The sequence below is a fragment of the Manacus candei genome, unplaced genomic scaffold (assembly GCF_025592945.1).
Source record: "Manacus candei isolate 608988 ecotype Guabito, Panama unplaced genomic scaffold, ASM2559294v1 h1tg000024l, whole genome shotgun sequence".
Taxonomy (NCBI): domain Eukaryota; kingdom Metazoa; phylum Chordata; class Aves; order Passeriformes; family Pipridae; genus Manacus; species Manacus candei.
Window position 1 is genome coordinate 3495779 of NW_026138072.1, and position 24998 is coordinate 3520776.

The 24998-nt window shown below is 39.7% G+C and overlaps 1 protein-coding gene across 6 annotated transcripts in view; it reads left to right on the forward strand.

The window, feature by feature from the left end:
• Window positions 1–24998, forward strand: part of ARHGEF28 (Rho guanine nucleotide exchange factor 28) — a 117961-nt gene that overhangs the window by 58424 nt on the left and 34539 nt on the right. For all 6 annotated transcript variants that reach the window (XM_051788153.1, XM_051788151.1, XM_051788150.1 and 3 more), the window contains 19 exons: window positions 114–244; window positions 2650–2915; window positions 5616–5760; window positions 7679–7790; window positions 12565–12610; window positions 13171–13294; window positions 14667–14799; window positions 15164–15219; window positions 16685–16736; window positions 17302–17449; window positions 17551–17672; window positions 18545–18685; window positions 19146–19396; window positions 20283–20405; window positions 20795–20912; window positions 21760–22014; window positions 22924–23000; window positions 23672–23850; window positions 24502–24599. In XM_051788153.1, coding sequence (XP_051644113.1) covers window positions 194–244; window positions 2650–2915; window positions 5616–5760; window positions 7679–7790; window positions 12565–12610; window positions 13171–13294; window positions 14667–14799; window positions 15164–15219; window positions 16685–16736; window positions 17302–17449; window positions 17551–17672; window positions 18545–18685; window positions 19146–19396; window positions 20283–20405; window positions 20795–20912; window positions 21760–22014; window positions 22924–23000; window positions 23672–23850; window positions 24502–24599 — 2497 coding nt within the window. In that variant the 5' untranslated portion in view covers window positions 114–193. The remainder of the gene's footprint in view (window positions 1–113; window positions 245–2649; window positions 2916–5615; window positions 5761–7678; window positions 7791–12564; window positions 12611–13170; window positions 13295–14666; window positions 14800–15163; window positions 15220–16684; window positions 16737–17301; window positions 17450–17550; window positions 17673–18544; window positions 18686–19145; window positions 19397–20282; window positions 20406–20794; window positions 20913–21759; window positions 22015–22923; window positions 23001–23671; window positions 23851–24501; window positions 24600–24998) is intronic.

The following is a 24998-nucleotide window of genomic DNA, read 5'->3' on the forward strand; positions in this document are numbered from 1 at the left end:
TGCTAAAATTTGGTGCTTAATGTTTGACTTAGCCATTTTTATGACAGTATATATACATGAGAAGGAAATGGTTTGAGATGTAATACCATATTTTCCACATTTTTTTTTTCCAGAGCACAGACACTCTACCCTTGATCTTCTTAGGAAATTGAAGTATCCCCCTACTTTCTTTGCTGCAACCAGACTTTCTGCCATGCTGAGTGGAAGTGATGAAGTATATGCAAACTGCATGGTAGTAGACCAAGTAAGCTTATATTTGAACTTTTGGCAAATTTTTCTTCATCTTCTGTTTATTTGCATAATAGTAGGATATTCTGGATGAACCAGCAGTGGTGTGTTGTCAGTTAGTGAAATTCTAAAATAAAACCAGTAATACCTTACCCTTCTCAGCTGTATTTTGTAACCTATTTATAAGATCCCTTTTAACAATTTCAGTTGAAGACAGGAATTATTCTCCCTAGAGGGAGAACCCTAAGGCAACCCTTCCAACTCTCTTCTGTGTGTTGGTGAGCTAAACAGCGTGTGCTTCTTTCTAAGAAACATCAACCATATTACTTACTTGTGTGCACTTCGATTTCTGAATTCTATGTACATTCATAGTAGAGATAAATTTGATGTTGCTGGATAATTTCAGAAGTTAATTGTAAGCTCAGAGCAAACCTTATATGCTCAGTAAAAATAAGATATTTCTGAAGAGATGAAGTTAGTGTCCTGCAACTCTCATGGAAAAGTCAGGAGATTCTGATTTAGTATTCGTGTTTCTGATTTGTCACCAACACTGGAATGACCCAAATTGTCCAGAGCAAATTGCATTTGACATCACCGTGCTGCATGTGAAATCATCCTCCATGGTCACACTCAGATATCATAATTTGGGCAGGGAAAACTAGTCTAACTCCTGGTTGTGTCTAGCTAAACGGATGCAAGATTCTGGTGGCACATAGCTATTTTTCAGTGATGGTTTAAGTGATTTATTTATTTGTAGCTTGCTGTGGGCTCTCCCTGGGCTGAAAGATGGAATATAAGAGTAAGAAATTACCAGATCATAATATTAGAAGTCTGAGATTTTACAAGTGTGATTTTTTTCTTTCTTTTTATTGTCTCCCCTCCCACTCCCATTCCCTCAAACACTTCACCCACTGCATTCACTGTAGATCCAGTTTGTTGTGACAGCTGAGATGGAAGCTTAAGTCAGAGGCCAAGTGTGTTCAAAATGCACTGAAAGTTTTAGAGAAATGCATGTAATAATGACTGAGGAGTGAGCAACTGTCAGGAGGACTATAATGTACATTTGATTTTGAATAAGGAGGTTGGAAAGACAGAGCCACAGGACTGCATCTCCATTACAGATGCGTATGTTACCCAGGTGTATTACTCAGGGGTCCTTCAGCTTGGATTGCTAACCTTTGCTTAATATGTGGCCACATTAAACTTTGTTGGATTGCTGATTTGGGCCAAGTTCTCCCTTAAGCACTACTCAGTAGGAGCCAGAGTGGCTGCTGGAGAAGGTCCCTCTGGTGCTGAAGGGGAACACTGCCCAGGCAGGAATAGCTTTACAGGGAGGAACAGCTGCGTAAGACCTGGGAAAAGCATTTTACCATTGTGCATCTCATCTGCACAGCGCAACAGGATTATTTCCAGATCTGCATGTGCCATATCTTTGAATGAAAATGTGGGCTACTGTAAAAATGCGAGCAGGTCTCTCTGTCTTCTACTAAGAGAAACATAATTAAGATGGAGATGAAAGCACATCTCAAGAGAGATGGGAGAGGATGAAGTCAGCAATCTGAAAGACCAGGGCTTTGCAAATGCTTGCAATCCTTCCTTTATTCTTACTTTTATACAGGTGCTTTTCAGAGATTGAATGTTTTCACTGGCAGTGTGACTTTTCAGTATTACTCAGTACGGGTTTAGATGACAGTAGCGTCTACCTAAAAGACTAACAGTGAACCGTGTTTTAGTATCTTCTACAGAGTCAACAGGAGAATTCAAAGAATTGTTACCGGAGCCTAAATTCTAATCCCTGTACCTGAGAAAATAGAATTCCCAACTCTATTTTTGTCTTTGTGCAACAGGAGGGGTGCTTCATGCCCATAATTGCTTAATGGCAAAAAATAAGAGTCTTTTCCCTTCCTGCCCTGGAGAAACTCTGTTCCAGGTCATTTTTGTTTATCTCAAAGCTTAGGAAACTGGTGCTAAAACTTTAAAAGTGCTCGATTTGTAGGCTGATTTTTCCAAATAACATTGCACAGTGTTTGAATTTTTGTCCATCTGTCTCCCACACTAATGTATTATGCATATTTTTTGCTTGACTCAAGGTTACTTTTAATAAAATCTGTAAGTATGTGCATCAGTACATTTAGTAAAAGGTGTAGATATGAGGGAGAAATTCAGTAATAGCAATTCATAGTAATAGCATAGTAATAGCAAATAGTAATGCCTTGCTATTCCAATTAGGGAAAAAGGTAATGAAAGGTCTAGAATCTCTTAGCCATGTAACTTGCCTTCAATTCATGTTGTATAAAAAGTAATAGGGGAAAAACCCCACAAAACATATACCCATAAATAAAATGGCAGACTACTCTGGTTCTTGTTTCCTGACAGTACATCTTGTTATTGCCTCTTACCAGCATTCATTTTTACCTGCAGACTGGAAATTTAAAGACTGGAGATGGTGTCAGCAGTGAAATGTGTCTGAATCCCACCAGCTCAGTCCCGATGGCTAAGAGCTCTTCATCTCCCTCCCTTGAAGAGAATGATCAATATATGTATGTTCCAAATGAAGGAAGTCAAAGACCAGGATTAAGACATACCATTTCACCTTCTCATCTACATGTAGCAGATTTGTATCTTCCATTCAAGACCCATGGATTTATTAAGGATCGGGGCCAACTTTATGCTGACATGAAAAGAAGGTATGGAATTGACTTGATAATATGGCCAGAATAAGGAATATTTATAACACCTTTTATTTCAAAAGATGAAGCAGAATCTGGAGTAATAAATATTTTTACTGAGGTAAAATCGCTGTTTTGTATCACTGATATAGGGGCCCCCTGGTGGTCTAGTGGTTAGGATGCAGCACTCTCACCACCGCAGGCTAGGTTTGATTCCTGGTCAGGGAACTCCCCCGGGCAGATGGAGCTCGTCAGCCCTGTAAGGCCATCCATCTAAGAGAAGGTCACTCTAAACAAACCTACGTCCTGAGGACCTCACTGCCACTGTCCGAGCTCGCTCGGCCCCGGCAGATGAACCTCAGGATTAAAGGGTGGGCTCAGTTCAGCGCACACTGTGTCTCACCTAAAAAATCCATTGTGCAGGCTCGAAGGGTACTGACCTTTCCCAAATCTTCATCCACGAAGACTGGCCATACATCACTGATAGCATACATCACTGATATTTATTGTCCTAATGATCTGTTTCATAAAATAGCTATGAAGACATTTTTAACAAATAAAATTGTCCATACAAATGGATACTTTTATACCTTTTTTTCCTTGTATGCACGTACTCTTTACAAAAAAACAATCAACCCTGTCACTGCCATTGTGTCATTTTTGTCAGAAACCAGAATTTCACTATGGTTTTCCATAGTAATATTTTCCATTAAGAAAATAGTCCCAAATTTGTGGAATTCTGTGAGAATCTTTCTATTCTTTGCCTTGGCCTGTGGGAGGACCAAGTTATTTCTGATTGCATATATATTTTTTATCTCAAAAGACACAGTGCAGAGTACAGCTGTTTCTGATAGGTTCAGATTGTTTTCTGCTCCATTGCTGGTACACAAGGATTGTTGGCAACGGAGCCGTTTGTCTAAGGAGCCTCTTCCAAATGGCTTTAGCTTATGGTGAGAACTTGGCTTCCAAAATTCAGGGAATTTTGAAGATGAAACTATAATTTTGGTTTTAACAATTGGGTTTTAACAATTAATTTAAAATTTAAATATGTAAAAACATATCAGATCTATGTAAAAACAATAGGGAAGCAGTAGTGTCAGCCAATTGTTAATTAAAGTGGGCAATAAAATTTTCTCTACCTTCATTTTGAGTTTCTTATGCAACTATAAGGTCCCACTAGGAGGAGTCTTCAACATAGATAACACAGTAAGTGTCAGACGAAGATTTTTTCTTTCCCAGTCTTCTTTTTCTTTTTTTTTTTTTTTTGCTAGCTATAGGGATATCATGCAGATTACTCTTCCTCTAGTAATCTACATGATCTAAGCTTTCTCTGCCTCTAGTCAGAAGTGTTTTTATCCTATACTTTTTTTAGGTACTCCCACTGTTTTGAAGACCTAGATCAGGTACCTGTATCAGAACTTTAAGAGTGTATATGAATTTCCAGACACATGTAATTGGGCTTAATATGTCATATGACATGTGAGTGATACAAATATTACATATAAAATAAGACTACCAGTGTGTAATTCTATTTTTAAACCAGCTTTTTATGTCAGAAAAATTCCCTGAGTGAGTTACCTCCAATAAGTCATGAATACTTGTCTGTATTGCCTTTTCAATTTTAACTTGTGACAGTAACTGATAACGCATTTTAATAACTTGCTTCTGAGACATCACATGGGCTATTACTAGGCAACATTGTGAAATACTGTCTTTAGATTTGTAATAAGGAAGCAGTTTCAGACAGTATTGATAGATCTGTGCTTCAACAAAGTAGCGGTGTGTGAAGGAATTTTTATGCTATTATTCTTGGTAGGAACCCTGGCTATTTAGAAATACCACACATAATTTAAAGTTTTATGTTTGAAGGTTGGAATGTTATTGCAAGCAGTCAACCATTCCTTCCAGTTACTCTGATCAAGAGACCATGAACTTGGTCTTGCAGGTAACAGGACCCATCCTGGGAAACCCTGGTACTGCTGAGAAACCTTAGGACACTCTTCTGCTCAGGAACTCTTGCCAATCAAGTAGTCTCTAGTTGTTTGGTGTATTGATTTAGCCAGAGATTTTTCAGTCTGTTTGTAGTCCTATATGTTTTTAAATTTATATCTTTTGAAATGAATCTTATAAACTGTCTTAGACCCTGCTTCATCTCTGTTGTTGTTTTTCTCTTTTATCCTCCATTGTAAAGTCAGAGATGTAGAAAAAAATATGTCTGTGAACAGCCACATCATATCCTTCAAATATAAAAATGCACAAAATGTCCATCTATACCCATGTATCTTAATACTGAAATCTGAGCTAGTTGTCTCAATTCTGCTTGTTGTCTTAGTTCTTATTATCATCTATATAGAGGGGCAGGTGCATGCGTGGAACAAAACATTATATGTTAAGGGAAGTGCTGAACATGGGTCTAAAAGTCGTCCTTCAGAGATGGCTGGCTGTGGTGGGAGTCTGCAAGATCGTCGGTGATATTGTCATCTGCACTGCTGATCTACAAGACTGAGTCAGAGGAGTCCTGTAGAGTGACTGAGTACCTTGTCCAGGTGATTGCAGACCTGAGAGAGGCCTCAGAGCATGACTTAACTGACGTAATGATGATGGTTTGGATTGTCATTGATGAGAGCATTCAGCAGTATCTTTGCTTTTTACATTAAGGTTGAGATAAATTGTTTATGAGAAATTCAGGGAAATTAAAGACTTTGTTGTCTGCTTCAGTTCAAGTCTCGATGACCTCGAAGTAGATGGTGGAAGTGGAGGTGCTTTGGACAGATCCCATGTTTATTACCCTCCCCCCAGCTCTTCAGAGGCCATGGCTTCTAGCAGAGATGGATTAGACTTATCTACCAGTCTGCAGCCCAAGGTATTTGATACTGTGTTGGTTTGAATTGTTTTCCTTTTAAGTAAATCACTGAAACTATGTGAGAAATATCTGAATCTGAAGAGGAAAAATGAGTTCCCAGTTGGCACTGCTAGTGTCACCAGAGACCACTCATACAGGGTTGTGAAGCTGAAACTCCCTGATTGTGGCTGGGCTGGACAGCAGCTATGGAAATGGTGCATGAGATGTTGCTTCGAGTTCAAAAAAACCTGTCATTCATTGAAAGTATTTAAAAGGAAATGTCTCAGGTTCAGTGAATCAGCATTTCCTAACAAAGATATTTAGTGAGGAAATTTTTAACCAGCTGTAGTTATGTGAAAGAGTAACAGCTTTGTAAAGTGTAGAACTGTCCTACTGCCTGTTTTAAAACAATTTCTACACTCAGGGAAATTCAGTTGGGTTTTATACATTGAGCAATGCAAATATCTCCTCTTTGTTATGGTTTTCTGAAGTATCCTGTCTACGTTACCTTTCGTTAGACCATGGTGCCATTTCTGAGATCTTCAGACACATATAGAGTTATTTTTAATTTGTAGAGATTTTTTATGGTTTTTATAGACACACTTGTTGCCACTGTAGAACTTTTTCTGACCTTTAGCAAATGATTACATGAAGGAGAAAAAGAGTTCAGCATAAACACTGAATTCTGTCAGGGCTACTTTTAAAAACAGTAAGATGAGCACTTTACAGGAGTTTTAGGAGTAGGCTCTGTTGAAATGTAAATGGTACATCAAAAATTATGGGATTTTCTTTCAAGCCTTACTGTTGACGTATTTGGGGATTGGAAAATGTTTTCATACACAGTAGTAATAAAAGAAATCAAGCAAACAACACAGAGGAAAGGGAAAGAGGTCAACTCCTTTCTTTGGAAGCTCTGACATTAGTAATTATCAAGGCATGGCCTTAGTCTCCATGAAATGTGTTTGAGGTATTAAAGTACTAAGATTAATGCCTCCATTGGTAAAAGAAGATAGTTTCATCATCAGATATAATGGCCAACAACACTCTTTGGATGTGACCTGTCACCAAACTGGAGAAGAATGTAAGCTTTCTCTTAGTCTAACTTGCACCCACAAGTCATTTCCTCTAACATACAAAAATATATTGTGATGGAAATATGACAGACTTCCTAAGAATTCACATTGTTGCTGTAGAATTTTGATGCTGAAAAAATCTCCAGAGCAGTTAATTAGGAGTGAGATAAGAAAGGGTTTATTTTGCCAAGGCTAAGATGTTACACGACACGCGCAGGCCGTGCCTGAGAGGTTACATTTTATAATACCATCCATCCAATCCCAGATGTGTCCACCCTGTGGCCTTTACTCTGGTCCGCCCCGGGTCCACCCCCTTAAAATGGGTCTGGGGTGTATTTCGGGACCCCCCATTCATCCCATCTTCACCATCATCAGAGCACAAAGGGTACATAGTTACCTAATTCTTGACTGTATTCTGTGGTTTAGGCCCTGATATGTTGTTCTGCCAACAATCTAGGCCTTACCTTGACAAACGACTAAACATCTCTGCTGTATTCAGGAGTAGGATTGATATAGGGAGCATAGAATGGGGTAAGAGGGTTAAGGAATGTATAAACAAGGGTGCTGGAGAAAGGGAAAGGGACAAGGGACAAAGAAGGGGGGGTGCTGCTTTTAAAATCTACTTCCACTACTTATAAAACTTATAAGTCTTACAAATATTAGAAAAATAAAAAACCATTAGGGGCTTAAGGCATCAACATGAAGTCATCAAAAATTTTACTTCAACTCAAAGATTTAATGAAACCCGAAAAGTGTATGTGTCTGATCAACTGCCTTTCTTTCAGAAATTTTGTTGCTGATTTTTTTGTTTCTGTTTCTGATGCATTTCAAAACGACAAAGTTTTAATTTGTTACAATTCTTGTAGGAATGCACGGTGTTTGGGATTCGGTCACGCTCCTATTCCTGCTCCTCACCCAAAGGTTCGGTAGGAAGACCTCGTATTCCTCGGGACTTTGCAGTTCAGGACTCAAATCAAGGTCAGGTCTCTGGCACAACCTCATCCCATACCTGCCTGCTTCAGTCCCAGTGCTGACGGCTTTACTCAGGCCTGTCCTGTACCCAGCTCACCAGTGTGTGGGTCTAGTAGCCTTTAGGTAGCCCCACTGTTGTCCCTCACTCTTCTCCTGTCTACAGCCCTGTCATGCCCTCCTCTGATACATCTGCTGATCCTTGGGAGGGCACACAAACTGGGAGAGCAATAATCACAAAGAATAGTGCAGGCAAGAGCAGTAATCTTCTCTTTGGAAGATTCTCATCCCAGCCTCCTGCTGAGCGCCTGACAAAGACTAGGAGGAAGCTCAGGATGACACAGAAGAGATGTCAAAGAGGGCAGGTGAATCCAGCTTCCCAAAGACCCTAGGGACTCTCTGAGACACAGATGGGTGGTGGTCATCTCTACAGGCTGGGGAGCAAAATCCACCCTCTTCATCAAGTGGAGCCAGAGACGTCTCTGCAAGAAGCTTGTAATTTTTCACAAATTGTTTCTGACATACATTATTTCTAGACACAGTTTCATATTTAGAAGACAACCCACACTTTTTACAATGAGTGTATGTCTTATGGGTTATGTTTGAAAACCACGTGAAGTGTGAAGTACATACACTGTGCTTTTCATACAACTCACATCAGTTAAAAACCGCCTGCATTTCAAGAGGCTTGTCCTGTATAACCCTGTCAGTTGTTATACTTCCAGCTTGTCTCTCACTCCAGTATACCTTTAGTGGTCCAGTATTCCAGAGCAAGAGGTAGGACATGTGAGTTACAGTGAGTTACAGTGGACACCCAGAGAGATTGTGAATGCCCCATCACTGGAAGTGTTCAAAGCCAGGTTGAATGGGTCTTTGGGCAACCTGGTCTAGTAGGTGGCAAGCCTGCCTATGGCACGGGGCTTGGAACTAGGTCATAGAATTGTAGAATTATTAAAGTTGGAAAAGACCTCCAAGATCGTTGATTCCAACCTTTCACTGAACACCATCATGTCAACTAAACCATAACATTAAGTGCCACATCTAGTTGTATATTGAGCACTTCCAGGGATGGTGACTCCACCACCTCCCTGGGCAGCCGATTCCAGTGTTTGTCTACACTTTCAGTGAAGAAATTCTTCCTGAGGTCCAACCTGAACCTCTGTGGCACAGTTTGAGACCATTTTATCTTGTCCTCTTGGCCATTTTGTCTTATCTCCAGTTGTTTGGGAGAAGAGGCTGACCCCCACTTGTCTACGGCCGCCACTCAGGTAGTTGTAGAGAGTGATAAGGTCTCCTTTGAGCCTCCTTTTCTCTGGATTAAACAACCCCAGCTCCATCAACTGCTCCTTATATGACTTACTCTCTAGACCCTTTAACAGATTCATTGCCCTTCTCTTGACGTGCTTCATCAACTCCAATGTTCTTCTTGTAGTGAGGGGCCCAAAACCAAACACAAGATTTGAGGTGTGGCCTCACCAGTGCCGAGTACAGAGGAACAGTCACTGCCCTGGTCCTGCTGGCCACACTATTGCTGATACAGACCAGGATGTTACTGGCCGCCTTGGGCACCTGGGCACACTGCTGGATCATGTTCAGCTGCTGTTGACCAGCACCCTCTGGTCCTTTTCTGCTGGGACACTTTCAGCTACTCCATCCCCAGCCTGTAGTGCTGCCTGGGGTTGTTGGGACCCAAGTGCAGGACCCGGAACTTTGTCTTATTGAATCTCATACCATTGGCCTTGGCCCATCGATTCAACCTGTCCAAATCCCCCTGCAGAGCCTTCCCACCCTCCAGCAGATCAACGCTCTCATCCAACTTGGTGTTGTCTGTGAACTTACTGAAGGTGCACTCAATTCCCTCATCCAGATTGTCCATAAAGTATTAACCAGCATTGGTGCTGCTACTGAGCCCTGGGGAACACCACTGGTAACCAGACAGCAGCTGGGTGTAACTCCATTCACCACCACTCTCTGCGTCCAGCCAGTTTTTAACCCTGTGCACAGCCGTCCAAGCCAGTGGGATGTCAGCTTCTCCAGGAGAATGCTGTGGGAGATAGTATCAAAGGCTTTACTGTAAGTCCAGGTAGACAACGACAACATCCACAGCCTTTCACTCATCCATTAGGTGGGTCACCTGGTCATAAAAGGAGATTGGTTTGGTCAGGCAGGACCCGCCTTTCCTAAACCTGTGCTGGCTGGACATGATGCCTTGGTTGTCCTGCACATGCCAGGTGGTCAGATTCAAGATAATCTGTTCCATACCCTTCCCTGGCACTAAGGTCAGGCTGGCAGACCTGTAGTTTCCTGGATCCTCCTTGACTCTTCTTGTACATGAGCACCGCGTTTGCCAACCAGTCATCTGGGACCTCCCTGGTTAACCAAGACTGATGGTAAAGGATGGAGGATGACTTGGCAAGCAGTTCTGCCAGCTCTCTCTGTACTCTAAATGATATTTAGGGTCCCTTCAGACACGAAACATAAACATTCTATGATTCTAGGACACTGAACGTGAAAACATGCAAAATTGTGGAAATATTATCATTAACTTTGAAATCATTTAATTTCAAAAGCTGTTGTCAAGGTGAGACATACAATGACTGCAAACCTCTTTTTTCCTTAAGAAACCATGTTGAGCTGTGCAGCAAATAACTTCTTTGCTGTTGCTCAAATTCACTGTAAGATGTCATGTCAACTTGTAAGGAGGAGTATGTACTCAGCATGCAGCTGTGTTGTATTTTTCCCCGTCACCTAAAGTATATGTAAGCATTTGTATTCAGCAGATCAGGGGAGAAGTCTCTGGCAAAACAAAGCAGAAGAAAAAATAGAATGCATGTCACAGAATTAGAAGATGACAGATCAGCAAAGCCCTGTGGCACGTGCTTAAAACAGAATTCCTTTGATCCCGCAGCTAAAGGTGTCAGAACCCGTTAAGCTCCACCCAGACACCATTATCTGCCCTGGCCTGATCTGTGCTTGGACCTGTTTCCTTTTCATCCTTTCTCTCCTTCCTCCTGGGACAGTCAGTGCTGGACCTTTACATATCTTGTGGAGAAGGTGGAAACACTTTCTCGTCCATACTTTGGAACCAGGCTGTTCTGCAGCCTGCACTACAGATGTGGTGTGATGCTGGGAGGGAAGGTGGTGGTCTGCTGAGATTCCTGCTGGCACTTCCCTGCCACCAGCACATCCTACCTTGTCCAGCGTTTTGCAAGGATGGGAGCACTGAAGTGTTTGGCAACTGGCAGTGATGATCAGTGTCTGAGGCAGGCATAACTGTATTCACTTCAAGCACTTGTATCTGCATACGGGACTAGCCCAGAAGCTTGGTCCAAGAAACTAGGTCAAATAATTAATTCTGATTTCTATGGGTTGTAGTGGGATTGTGTCTAGGTCTGTGTAAGAGACTGAACACAGAAAACCTGCCCCTTCCCTTCTGCCAGTTGCCAGCACTTTTGACATCTTGCTCAGGGCTTAGCTATGCAGGAGGGAGGCTCTGCTGACCTTGTACCTTGTGATGAAACATAAGCCAAAGCAGATGGATGAAGGATGGCAACAGGATGGTGTTTTTCACACGAAGTATGAGAAAAAAGTGGGAAAGGACCATCCATTTCTGATGAAAACTTTCCAGTATGCTCAGGTCTAAAACAACTACCTGCTTTTCTTTGAGAGGGTATTACCAGGTTGTAACAGTAAAGGATTTGTCCCTTCTCTGTAAATGGTGTGCTCAAGAACAGTGGTCCATCCCTTCTTCAGGCCCTTGCACTCTCTAAGTCAGTGTCTCAGCTCCACCCTTCTAGTAAGTACATCAGTGCCAATGCCCCGGTGCTGTTTTGCACAAGACTGTCTTCATGTCCCATGGATGCTTGGTGTTGGTTTCTTATGAAAGCATCCTGTAGCACAGGTTATGCATGATAGTGAACTGAAATGCCCTTTTATTCTTGCTGCTTCTTTGGTAAATATTCTGGTTCTTACTAACCTGAAGTCTACATCCATCTGAAGAGATGCTGATTTCAGTGAAGAGTGTTTAAGTTTGTATCTAAAGAGAGATAGTCTGATTCTTTGATTTAGGCAAGTGTTTGGGAATCTTTCTGAACCATATCTGTGATAACTTTGCTAAAACTGTCTGCAAAATGGAGTGGCTTCTAATTTGAAAATAGTCTCTATAGATTTGGGCTTATTTTCTTCTAAAACAAGTCAACTGAATATCTTATCTTTTTTTTTTTTTTTTTACATTTTAGAGAGTTTGTGAAAAGTATCTCCTTGAGTCCTCTGTTTCTAGGATCATAGAATCATAGAGGATACAAACACATTAAACATCCTGTGCAGTACATAGGATAGTAGTATTCCTCTTTGCATAGAGGGATTTAAATTTTTTTAATACTGTAGATGAAGCTGCATAAGACAGGTAATTATGAATGTTAGAAGAATGTCATTAAGATATTTTACAACAAATTATGACAAAAAGCAAAATGAAGCATCAATCATTCAAGTCTGTGTTGTTTAGAGAAAAAAAATGTGTTTTGTTATTCTTCAAAACAGACTGTTTGCAGAGACTGGCATTCACTGATACCCATCTCAGTTCTGGCAGATTCTGTCAACTAAAAGCTTGTGGTATTAACCTAGGAAAAGCTGTTTCTCATGTGTGTATGTTTTTGCTTTCCTAATTTTCAAATGACATTGCGACCCTTTAATGGCGAGCTTATGGCTTGATGGAGGTTGTGAGTTTCAAATAATCTTGATGACCTTGCAGTCTGAGTGCCTGATGGCTGTTTTTGTCTTACAGAGCGAGCATACAGTCTGCCCGAGCAGTCCCGAGAGAAAAAGTACGGGTATGTGTCGCGGCGGTGCGGGGAACAAGGTGCTGCGCAAGACTGCCCTCTAGGGAGCCGTGCGGGGAAGAGGCGTTGTTGGCACCCCTTCTAGCCAAGATGTGAGCAGTGATTTAAAGGAGCCCTCCCTGTCAAGGCCATCTGCGGGCACATGCCTAAACCCTGTGCCAAGCTCAACCTGGCTCTCACTGCACACATCCTGTAGCAGGATTTGCTGTGCACCACTGTGGGATGTGCTAAGTAGGGATGGGCTCCTGTCCTCTGTGCGGCTCCTGTCCACTGTAGGAGCATCCAAACCACTGCAGTAAAAGCAACGGAGTTTTTGATACCAACTATAATCTAGGCAAGCTTGTTACACCTTGCACAAGCAGAGTGCTCCATTGGCAAGAGTTCCTCCTTTTTATAGAGGGATTGCAATTTTTTTCATAATGTCTGCTGTACCCACAACAAAACATGTAATTATAAATGTTAGGTGACACAAGCACCATCAAGATTCTGCTGTGTGTTAATAAAGGGGCTGTTCCCTCTGGAATGAGGTTTTTTACTGGTCTCTGTTTTAGGATTCAGGAGGAGGAATGGAATAAATATATTGTACCCTCAAAAAATGAGTCTGAAAAATGTAAAGTGAGTCGGACTTTCAGTTTTCTGATGAACAGAATGACCAGCACACGAAATAAATACAAGGTAACTTGGGATTTATGTTTATACTATTATGTATAACTATGCCACTGTAATTAAATGAATTATAGATGAGAATCTAAATTTTCATGTAAAGATAATTTGTTTATTACCAAACCACAAGAGTAATAGGAAGAATCTTTTACCTTTATTTTTGAAATTTAAAACATATGCAGGATACCCTGAAATTGCCTTCATATTAAAAACCAGCTTTCCTTTTAAACAATAGCCTTAGCTGAACAATATGAAGTATTTCCCCTGCCATTTTTTTATGTTACTAGTAATTTCATTTGATGATTTAGCAGAAGTTTAATTCTATGAATTGCATTTAAGAAATAATATTCTTAGTTAAATAAAATTAAGAGATATGGACCTGTTCTTGGAATTGCTCGCAACAGGTAATTAAGTACGTAATTTGTTGAATTTGACTTCTTTGAAGTTAATGGGACTTCTTGCACGAGTAAGCACTGCTTAGCATTAACAAGTTGGAGATTTGAGGCCTGCAGAGCCGAACTTACATAGTACGGAAGGTACATTAGAACATTTGCAATTTGAGTTTGAGACATCTTAGATTAATGGCATCACTTAGCAGCTTGAGAGATGGATTTCACCTACAGGCTTTTTCCAGTTGGCCTTTTGGCATTTTTACAGGCTCCCTATTATGCCCTCCTGTGCCCCAGGATATCCTAATGTTGCACGGATGTGAACATGGTTGTGTGAGGTGATATCTTCAAGAGCATCAGCACTGGCTATGAACATGCATTTCTGGTCCCGCAGCCATACACTGGCCTGTGTCTGTGTGTTCTCCTAAAGAATAACTGTCAGTAACTACAAGTAGACTATATGTATACTTATGCTAAAAAGAGTACTGTAAAAATAGGCAGAATTTATCAACTTCTTTACTGTTCATTAAAAATAGATTGTTTCTAATGTCTTCTAAGATCTAAAGACGACTTGTATAAATTTGCATAACTGTAGCTTTAACTACAGAGGCATGAGCTGTATATAGTAGGGGATGTAGGCACTGATATTTGTTTGGGTGTGCAGTGAGTCAGTAACACTGCGTTTAAATTTTATTTTCCGGCCCTCTCCTTTTTTTAGGTATTTAAATGTGTTTCTGCCAGTCTTCCTTGATAATGCTTCCTGGCTTAGCTGCCAGTGAAAGCAATGCCTATATCATTTTAGGACTTCAGCAATGTTGGGTGTAATAGTACAGTATGCTGTTGCAAGTCTTCCAGGACAGGGAATAAATGTTTTAGAATAATTTGCTCTTAAAAGGGAGTATTTTACTGGTTTGAAGATTGAGTCGCTTTATCTTTTTTTTGAGTATTTTTTTTCATTTATTTATTTTTTCCTGCTTCTGCTGTTGGGGACGAAGACAAAAAATAAAGATACCAAAGATAAAGAGAAACTTAACAGACACAATTTTACAAATGGAACCTTCCCAGGAGTTATGCCATGTATGGTCTGTGAAAAGGCCCTCCTAGGAAAAGAGTCACTGCAGTGTTCTTGTAAGTAACTGCTGGCTTTTGCATGTGAATTTACAGTGTTCTGACTGCTCTTTTCCGATCCTGGTTCAGTGTGTTGTTTGAAAAAGAAACCTTGTCTATATTTGGATGTACCTACTTTATGTATTGAGCTGAGGTTGACAAGGGAGAGGGAGAAAGGACAGCAGGTGGCAGATTCAGTCCATGTTCTAGCTCTAGCTCGTTAGGCAGAAACCTCTTCCTAGCCAGTGTCTGCACGTCAAAGTATCCTCCTGACTACTTTAGTAACTGAATCTGTAGAAGGGAAAAACTGAAGCCTCAGGGTACATTTTCTGCAAACTGGGGGCCTTGTTTGTTGCCAGGCTTTGAAATGTCCCTTCTCTTTCAGATTGCAACGTGATTGTACATAAAAGCTGCAAGGAGCACGCTCCTATGTGCACCAAGGTAACCTCCTATCTGATCTTACTGGAGCATACCTCCTTTCCAAGGGGTCTGAAAACATCACGAATGGAAAAAGAAAATACAGACAGCCTGCCCAGACTCAGTATGCAAAGGGCTGCAAGGGTGTCAAAATGTCTAATGTGAGCAAACACTGTGCTTAAAGAAGAAGTTTTAGTAGGGCATCAAAAATGAATTTGAAGAGGTATTTATATTTTTGAAGAGTTGCAAGCTCAAATTGTGAAATGGTGTGCCTGAAGGGTTACGAAAGGGATTGAAAAGAAAAGGTCAAAACCATAGAGAGATCCTTGGGTAGAAGGGGGGTCCCATATGTTTGGAACAGTGGAAAGCACAGGCGACAGGGGCCCTGGGAGGTGACCTGATCCATCTCCTCACCCTTGAGCAGTCTCACTTCTAGGTAGCAATGTAGGCAGATGTTTGTTTGACCCATTCTGGAAAATCTCTGGAGAAGGTGATTCCACAGCTACCTGCCTAGGCAGTTATTCCCAGTGTTCAGCTACCACTACAGACAGGGCAAAATCAGTGCTAGATCTGATGGATACTTCCTAAACTGTTAAGTAGAAATGCATACATGGTGAGATTATCATGACAAAGACATAATTTTAAAAAACAGATGTGTAAGGCTTCTGCCGTCTTGAAATAAAATGGGACTTGCGGAGAAATATGCCACAGTGACACGAGTCATTTTTCAAATTAGTGGAGTGAGTCTTTCTGATGCAGCAAGGTTTTGCACCATGGTGGCTTGCAAGGAGAGCATGCTTCCATCCAGATTATTCAAGACAAACAAGCCTTAAACTGTCCATAAATCAAGTGGTTTTAATTTTGGTTATACTTGTCGTGTCATAGCCTTGCCCAAATTTCTGGGCAACTTTAGGGCATTAAGACAGCTGAACTGACAGCTTTAGTTACTGGAGCTGGTGGGTTATTTGCCAAGAGGTGCCCCCACCACCCGTCAACATCTCAACAAGAATGAGATGCAGAAAATGTTCACTGACTCACTTGAAATGAAGTACATGCCTAAGCACAGCAGAATTTTTCTACAGGTTTTGCAAAAGTCCACTTTGAAAGGGAGATCGATTCTGCCTTTGCTACCCAGGCTTCCTTAGATACCATCCTGCCACAAATGCTTTGAGCTTATTTGAATATAAAGCCCTGAAGGTGCACTTTTCTTGCAGCCTTCACAAGCAGTACTCACATAGAGGAAGTAGAATGTTGTAACTCAGTGACTCTGCTCAGAATAAAGTTTTGTATTGTAGTACAAATAGTATTCTACTTCGAATATTGTTATCTACCAATAACTAATAAAATTAGTTATTGGAAGAAATCAGGACCATAATTTAGGACTACTTTTTTACAGCCCTTGGTGTGACAGTATATGGAAGAGAGTTACTGACTTAACTGTTAAATGTGTTATCAACTATACAATTTAAAAAAATTCTCCTTCTTTCAGAAATCCCAGGAGAGGTACCATAATAAAAACAAGCCCCAAGCTGGTGTAACAAGTAAGTTAGGTGTAAACCTAACCCTTCTAAGTTAAACCTTGGTTAAAAATCATGGGACTGACAGCACGGACTTTGCTGCATCATTTGTGTTTTTATTTTTCATGTCAATATCTATAAGAAACCATTTGTGCCTCTAATATGAACAGAATTTTTGAAGAGATTACTGTTGAATTAAGTCATCTCCTACTAAAACAAGTGGAAATTTACCACATTTTCAGTCAGAACAAAAATAAATGTAGTTGGTTCTGTCCGAGTATGTAATTTACTTTGTGCACAAATATTTATGCACCTGTGTTTAGATTGCAATGTTAGAGCATGTATGATTTGAGATTATTTTCTTATCAAATAATATCCATGATGGAGCTATTGCACTTTGCCTACAGGCTTATTGTTATATTCCATGAGAGAGCATTGTGGTCTTGTACCTCAGCAAACAGACATTCTTGATATCTGGTGTAGGTCAATATGAACACCAGATAACATTTTCCTGTATGAGTTTAAGTGTACTGTTGATGACATACTCTTGGTTGTTTGTCAAAATGTTGTGTTGTGCTTTGCCTCACAGATTCCTTGCCTGGAGACACTCCACAGATGGTGCTCTCCTCAGTGCATCCTTCTTCCTCTGTGCCTATTGGACTCTCTTATGGAAAGAGGGAAGCCTCACAACAGTCCTACTTCTTGTCTAAAAGTGTCCCCAGTGACAGTTTCGAAAGGTAGAGGGGCAGCTGCTAAGAGACTATGCTAAATACATTATACAGCACTTCTGTGAAAATTGAAACCACAAAAAATATGTGATTTTTTTTTTCTGCTGTAGAAGACCTACACAATTTTCTGAACAAGACTCTGAGACGAGCCCTTGGAGGTACAAGTCACAGTCTGAAGAGATGTTACAAGCATTAGGGACCTTTTCTTCAATGGATGCTTTCATGATGGAAGGTGAGAAGAATTGCACAGATATTATATCTTGTAGCCTGTATTGGAAAGTGCAAAATAGAAAACCCCTTAACTGATATAGGAAGACACTTCATCTCCTAAAAGAAGGGCACTTATTTTTGATAATTACAATGGCACTCCTCATTAAAACGATAAAATAGACATATTAGTCCTAAAATAGAACTTTTCTTCCTTATAACTATTTTATAACTTTTAGAATATTTTAGTATGTTGTTCCCATTTTAAAGTAACTGGAGTAAATGTATTTGCCATTCTTGCAGAACCAGAACAGCAATATACTTTTCTTCTGCACCCATCCAACCAACTCTTTTGACAGTGTCCATTGCAAAATGTAGACCTACAATACTTGCATTTCCTCAGTAGCCCCAAAGTCTTTCATCCTACTGGTGAATTTCCTCCTACAATAGTTACATAGCCTTGTGAAGTGAATAGAAATAGACTTTTTCTGTTGCTAGGTGTGAGACTGAATTTCAAAGCTGAAGGGAATTCAATCACATAGAATGGTGTAGATATCACTCACTGGACATCTGCTGTTGGAAATGTTGGATTTTATTTTTAAATTCTGAAAAGTTTCTTCAAGCAAAGAATTATGAAAAGGATTTCATCTGAGAAAAGAAGAGTAAAATGTTTTTATTCTCTTCACTTCCTGTCGCAAAAGCAGTTCAACACTTTGTTAATGATATTAATATCTGGTAAACTTCTTTGTTGTAAAGCCAGTGCCAATGTTTGCAGAAGCCTTACCCATAGTTCAACCCTGTGATGTGGTCCTCTTACTATATGAATAGATCTACCTGAATAGGACTTCCTATACTCTTCATATGCATGGTGTTAAAGAAATATAAATTTTGTCATAGATTACGTGGATTTGTCTCAGTGGACTGATCTCTGCACAGATGCAGAAGAGTTTGAGGCAGAGTCCTGGAGTCTTGTTGTGGACCCAATATTCTGTAGCAAGCAAGAAAAAGATGTCATCAAGCGTCAGGATGTCATATTTGGTCAGTATTTCAAAACTTTGTGTAGGTTTAAAGCAATTTGTTGTATCAAATAGAGAGGGAACCTACATGGTTTATGTCCAGAACAATGAATTAAGCTCAAAACAGTAAGAAGATTCAAAGAAAATTTTTGCCATAAAATTTACGATGTGTCTTAGAACTAAAGAAATGGGTAGTAGTGACTACTAGAGACATACCTAATCTGTTTACAGATTAGGAGTTGAAAGGTACGTCATCCAATCCCCAGCTCAAGGAGTTGCAACCCCAGCTTCAGTGGGATGCAGTTGAGAGAACTGGGCCAGAGCCAGACAAATTAAATCTTCCTCCTGACATAATCTGTTCTGTTCTAAGCTCACACAGGAAAAGGGATTATAATTGTATATTTGAATGTTACTAAAGTCTTAGAAGGTGTGCAACATATTCAGGTGATTACTACATTATTTTGTTTTCTTTTATACTTCAGAGCTGATGCAAACAGAAGTACATCACATCCATACTCTGCTCATTATGTCTGAAATATTCAGGAAAGGGATGAAGGAAGAACTGCAGCTCGATCACAATACAGTGAACAGAATATTCCCCTGCTTAGATGAGCTACTGGAGATGCACAGGCAATTCTTCTGCAGAATGAAGGACAGGCGGCAGGGATCATGTGAGGCAGGGAATGAACGTAATTTTGTCATCAGCAGAATTGGAGACATCCTTGTGCAGCAGGTAGACACATCAACTCTGTTAATCCTTTAAATGCTCAAGGTTCCCATTTTAAACAATTTTTTGATTCTGAATATTTGTGGGCAAGAAGACAGCTATAGTTGCCTCATAAAATTCAAAAACTGTCCCGTCCAGATTATTCAGGGTGGAACAGCAAAAAGTCATTGCTGTCAGGTGACTGCGATGAATTTGGGATGAACTTCTACCTATGCGGTATGAGTGACAAGGAAAATGATGAACTTAGTCCTGTTTGTGGTAGAAGGCTGCTGTCATACCAGGGACTGCAAAAAATGGATTCATTTTTTAAGAGATTCACTTTTCCTAACATCTGAGTAGAGGTGTGAAAAACTGACTGATGATGGAAAAGAAACTACCCATTCATTTCTTGTAGTGATCTCACGATACTGATCACTAGAGAAGGAGTGGTCACAATGTGTTTGTTGTGGCCGAAGAATGGCTAACTAATGGCTTGCCATTCATGCTTCAGTTCCTTGCAATAGGGAGAATGTGGCTTCTCACCTTCAGTTAGTCAGTTTTCTCTCCACTGAAATAAATAACTGAGCTGTTATCTTGTCTAGAAGCAGTGTGGAGATCAGACAAAAGCAAATAAACCTCGGAGAAGTTATGTTTGCAAAGAGGTGAAGGAAATGCTCTTATAATAACTGTTCTAGCTGTTATTGGCAAGACTGTAGTGAGGTCGCTTGTGCTTTCTCCAGCTTATATTCCCCTTCTTGCTCCTAGAAACAGCTAGGCCATTTTCATTCTGTAATGACAGAGAACTTGAGAAACAAGTAGCATAAAATTCCTTATTCATACAAAATACATTAATTTAAGGTATACAGTTTCCTGTCTGAGTCAATGTTGAGCACAATTCACTTAATTTCTTCAGTTTTCAGAGGAAAATGCAACTAAAATGGAGAAAATATATGGAGAGTTTTGCAGCCATCAGAAAGAAGCTGTTAATCTCTTCAAGGAGTTGCAACAAAACAAGAAGTTCCAGAATTTTATCAAAGTAAGTTAATGTGGAATCATGATCACTGCTGACAGAATGCCCAGGAGAAAGATACATAGGTTTTACTTGGATATAGGATTGGAATTATATTCCATACCTCAGTTTTAGTAGCTAGTCAAAATGGCAAAGGTTTTTCCTCATTAACTAGTGAGCTGATAAATCACATTTTTCTTTCAAATTTTAGAGTGCTCTGTCATCCAGCGTGTATTACACACATTCCTATTATAGTACACCTCATCCCTCAGCGCAGCAACTGTTCCTTGGGGATGGTTCAGATTACCCAGCATTTGTTTTAACTTACTCTTATGCTTTTAGATCATGTCTCTTATCAGTCAATTGGTGGTTTCATATGCGTTTACTACTTAGGGTATATATTTGTATCTGTGCAGCTGAGAAATAGTAACCTGTTGGCACGACGCCGAGGAATCCCCGAGTGCATTTTGCTCGTCACCCAGCGAATCACCAAATACCCTGTTCTGGTTGAAAGGATATTGCAGTACTCAAAAGGTGAATAAAAGCTAAAACGTTGCTTCATGTCTGAAATCCTAGTGCGTTTCTAATTTAAGGAATTTGTACAGCTACAATATAACGAAAGATTATCATCACCGCTCTGTAAAGATACAACCAGAGCAATGTAAATACCTACTGTTCAGTGTGTATGTAGGCTTTGTCAAGGTTGGGCTGTGAAGATTTCTGATATCCCAGTCAGGTAGAAGTCCAGAAGAGCATCCTCGTTTTAGGAAAAGACCTTGACTACAGGATGAGAACTAGTTCAGACACCCATCTGCACTTTTGGAATTAATTCTGGAGGAGCCTCTTGTAAGTAGGGCTAGGCAAACTTTTTGTAAATCACTTTCTGGTTTGAGAGCAGAGCTTGAATGACCTCTGGAATTTTGTAGAACAGTTTACAAATACCAAAAACTTACAGATATAGACCCCCTAAATGAGCACTGTAGAAATTCGTATGTCTGAATGCAAACCCTCAGTATTTGCAGTCCTGTTTCAAGGGTACTTTTCACTTAGCCATAAGAGGAATATACTATATGATTTACTTAGCCAGTAATTTTTTTTGAATGCTTACACCTCATAAATATGGCGGAAATTATTCAATGAGTTGTTTTGGCTGATGAATAAATCTGGGATACGTGTGATCTTTTAATAGGCAAGTCAAACAAAGGTATATGCCTCTAATATTTCTAGCAAGTTGGTTGACAGGTTCAGCTTAAAATAACATATTTACCAATATTTATCAGTTTAAGCTTTTGCATGATGTGGATTTTTCCCAGAAAGTAAGGAATTACTTCTTTTCTTGAACACGCTGACTAGTGTCATGTTAATTTTTTGTTTCATACAGAAGGAACAGAGGAACATAAAGACCTGTGCAAAGCTCTTTGTCTAATCAAGGATGTGATTGCAGCAGTAGATTTGAAAGTGAATGAGTATGAGAAAAAGCAAAAGTTGTTGGAAATTCTCTGCAGAACTGAAAACAAAACATACACAAAGCTGAAAAATGGCCATATCTTTAGGAAGCAAGACTTGATGAGGAAAGAGAGGATACTTCTTCATGAAGGTTTAGTGTACTGGAAGACAGCGACTGGTCGTTTCAAAGGTATCTCATCCAAGCAGTGAGGTCCTTTAACTCTTCATCTGCAAATAGTGTTTGAAGACTGTTTTAAGAATGAAAATACTTTATTACACTGTATTGCAAATAAGAATGTCTGAGGTAATGGTATTGCAAACGTGCCACTAATTGCTAGAAGAGTAGTTCCAGAAGCTGATGTGGTTTGTGGGTAATCTGCATAAGAAGACAAGTTCACATACAAAGCCATCTACTGCATTTCTTCTTCCAGTGGCCTCCTTTTAGTTTTTTTGTTTCTCAGTTTCATCTCATAACATAGAGTCTTACTTGCCCATTTTTGTTGTTCACAGTATTGGCCATGGAAAATAACTCATGAAAAAATCAGTGGTAATGGGACATCTGCCGTAGAAAAGAAGTTCTGAAGCCACATTTGCCTGGAGCACAATTTTTACATGCAAGCTCAGAACTGGATTTTTGGTGTTAATCACACAGTAGGGATTGGAGTTTTTGCAGCTTAGTAATATTTACTGTACAACTTTATAAAGCTGTCTGCTCATTATTATTCCAGAAATACTTTTACCACTATAATACTGTGCTGTGAGTGTAGTTACAGCATAGACAAAGTAAAATTTACATGAGAAAGTCGTTCCCAGGTGAATGGCTTAGGGAAGCTGCGCTGACATTGGTGCAAGGACTTCTTCTTTTCCTGGGCCAGTGCTCCAGCATGGTGCTCTGCCTGGGAGATACAAAGTGGTGATGTGCAAGTGCTTCATGCAGACCATTGGCTAATTCAGATATTTCCTGTTTAGTTTACTGTAGGATTCTATGAGATATTTATTGATCAGGGCTTCTTCCTTCATAAAGATAAAATAAGAAATTATCTATAATTGTACTATCTTTAATTAAAACCCATGCTTTTCCTTTTCTCAAAATTTTAAGACACCTTGGCTCTGCTTCTAACTGATGTACTATTGTTCTTACAAGAAAAGGATCAAAAGTACATCTTCGCAGCTGTTGTGAGTATATTATCAAATATTTGAATATATACATTGCACATTTATTTGTACATTTCTCAAAAGTTATGTCCTTATCTAGGTTATTACCACATAATTTCTTTTTTTCTAAAATCCTGGTAGTGTATTCGGAACTGTAATATGTCAGTATATAGAATGTTAAGTTTATTTTCAAAAATAAATAATTTTTTAATGAAGAAGGATGAAAATAACAGAATTATATTTTTAGTGTCATGCCTCATCTGATTGTGAAAGTAGGAAGTGATACAGGCTCTTTCAGTTGTCTAAAATAAGTATGAATTTCTGGTTTTGTAAAACAAACAGAAGAATAATTTTAACTGCAAATGTAGTAGTAAACACACATAAAAGATATGAAAGGTAATGAAGTTCCCAAAGTATATAAATATAAACATTATATGAATATTGTGCCTTCATATCATTAAGTCTCTGAGATCTACTTTTTAACACATAGCTAGTGCTTTATTTGTTCATAAACAGTATAACATATTTTTAAAAATAGCTTAAAAAGATGTCTGATTACTGAAAACTTTCAGTAGTCTGACTTTACCAGGACTGGAATTAGTTCAATGAATTGAAAAATCATATTCTTCCTAAAGTGCGATGTTTGATAAGAAAGTCATTTGTTATGCATATGCTGTGACTGTTTCCCTCAGGACCAGAAGCCTTCAGTTATCTCCCTTCAGAGGCTCATAGTAAGAGAAGTAGCCAATGAAGAAAGAGGGATGTTTCTGATTAGCGCTTCATCTTCAGGGCCTGAGATGTATGAGGTCCATACGAACTCCAAAGAAGAGCGTAACAACTGGATGAGGCATATTCAAGATGCAGTGGAAAGGTAGGGGAAAAGGGTTTTGGTTTTCATCCTGGCAGCCCAAAGCAGATGGGAGGTCAGTTGGATGTTCCCGGCAGCGTGCTCTTTGTTCAGCATTGCATCTGTGAGATTGGATTTTTCTCCTAGCTCAAAGTTCACAGATGCCAAAACCTCATCATCAATTCTACCAAACTTCTCATATTCCTTCTGGTTTCCTACTGAATCAGCAGATCTTTCCCACTCCTTATCAGACATCCTTCTGAGCTACCTGTACCTTTGCCTTTGGCACTGGATGTTTTCCAGAGTCCAGCAGGTGTCCCTACAACCATTTTGAGGAAATGGTGAATCATGCCTGTTATCTTGGTGTCAGTGCTTTAAGAATGATAGGAAAACCATTGCCTCTCACGGGGCCCAAGCTTCTGCTTAGGACAGCAAACCTGCATGTGGGCCAGCCACCCATTTGCTACACAATGCAGCCTTACCAGAATTAAAGAGTCAGTATGGTTTATGTCCACTTACTGCTTCTTAAAGAGGCTGACAAATGTCCTGCCTCTGGACTGTTGCAAAAGTTGTTGCTGATGTTGTGTTTTGTTTATTGTGAACATAACACTGTGTTGAAGATTAATAGATGATAGACAATTTTGCTTTGTCCACCTTTGTCTTTTATCTTTGAAGTTGTCCAGAGGAAAAAGAAGAAGAAGTAAAAATGAATGAATCTGATGAAGACAGGCGTATTGCTGAGGCCAAAGCATACAGAATTCAGAAATATCAAGGTGTAGTACCTTTCCTGCCACTCTGAGAGCTCTGGCATCCTCAGAGTTCAGGATGAATTAATAATGTGCCCAATACTGGCTGATGGGTTCAAACTGGCTCAATAGGCAGAGTCACAGCTGGGGTGGTCTGATGGTATGATGTGAGTGTATTGAAAGAGAAGCTTTTTTTTTTTTTTCAAAGGGTTTAATGTTTTTTTCTATATTACCATGACCGAAAAAGAAAAATGGATGTTTTCAAAATAAACACTGAATTTCCCAGACTAGCCTCAGGACCAGGTAGCTTTGTGTTTGTGGAAATACCTCAAATCTTCAAAATTGTGTGGCTTTGTGCTTGTTTATGCACTTTGCTGCTATTATTTTTATCTGAAACTATAGCTAATAGAGATAAATTCTGCTTCC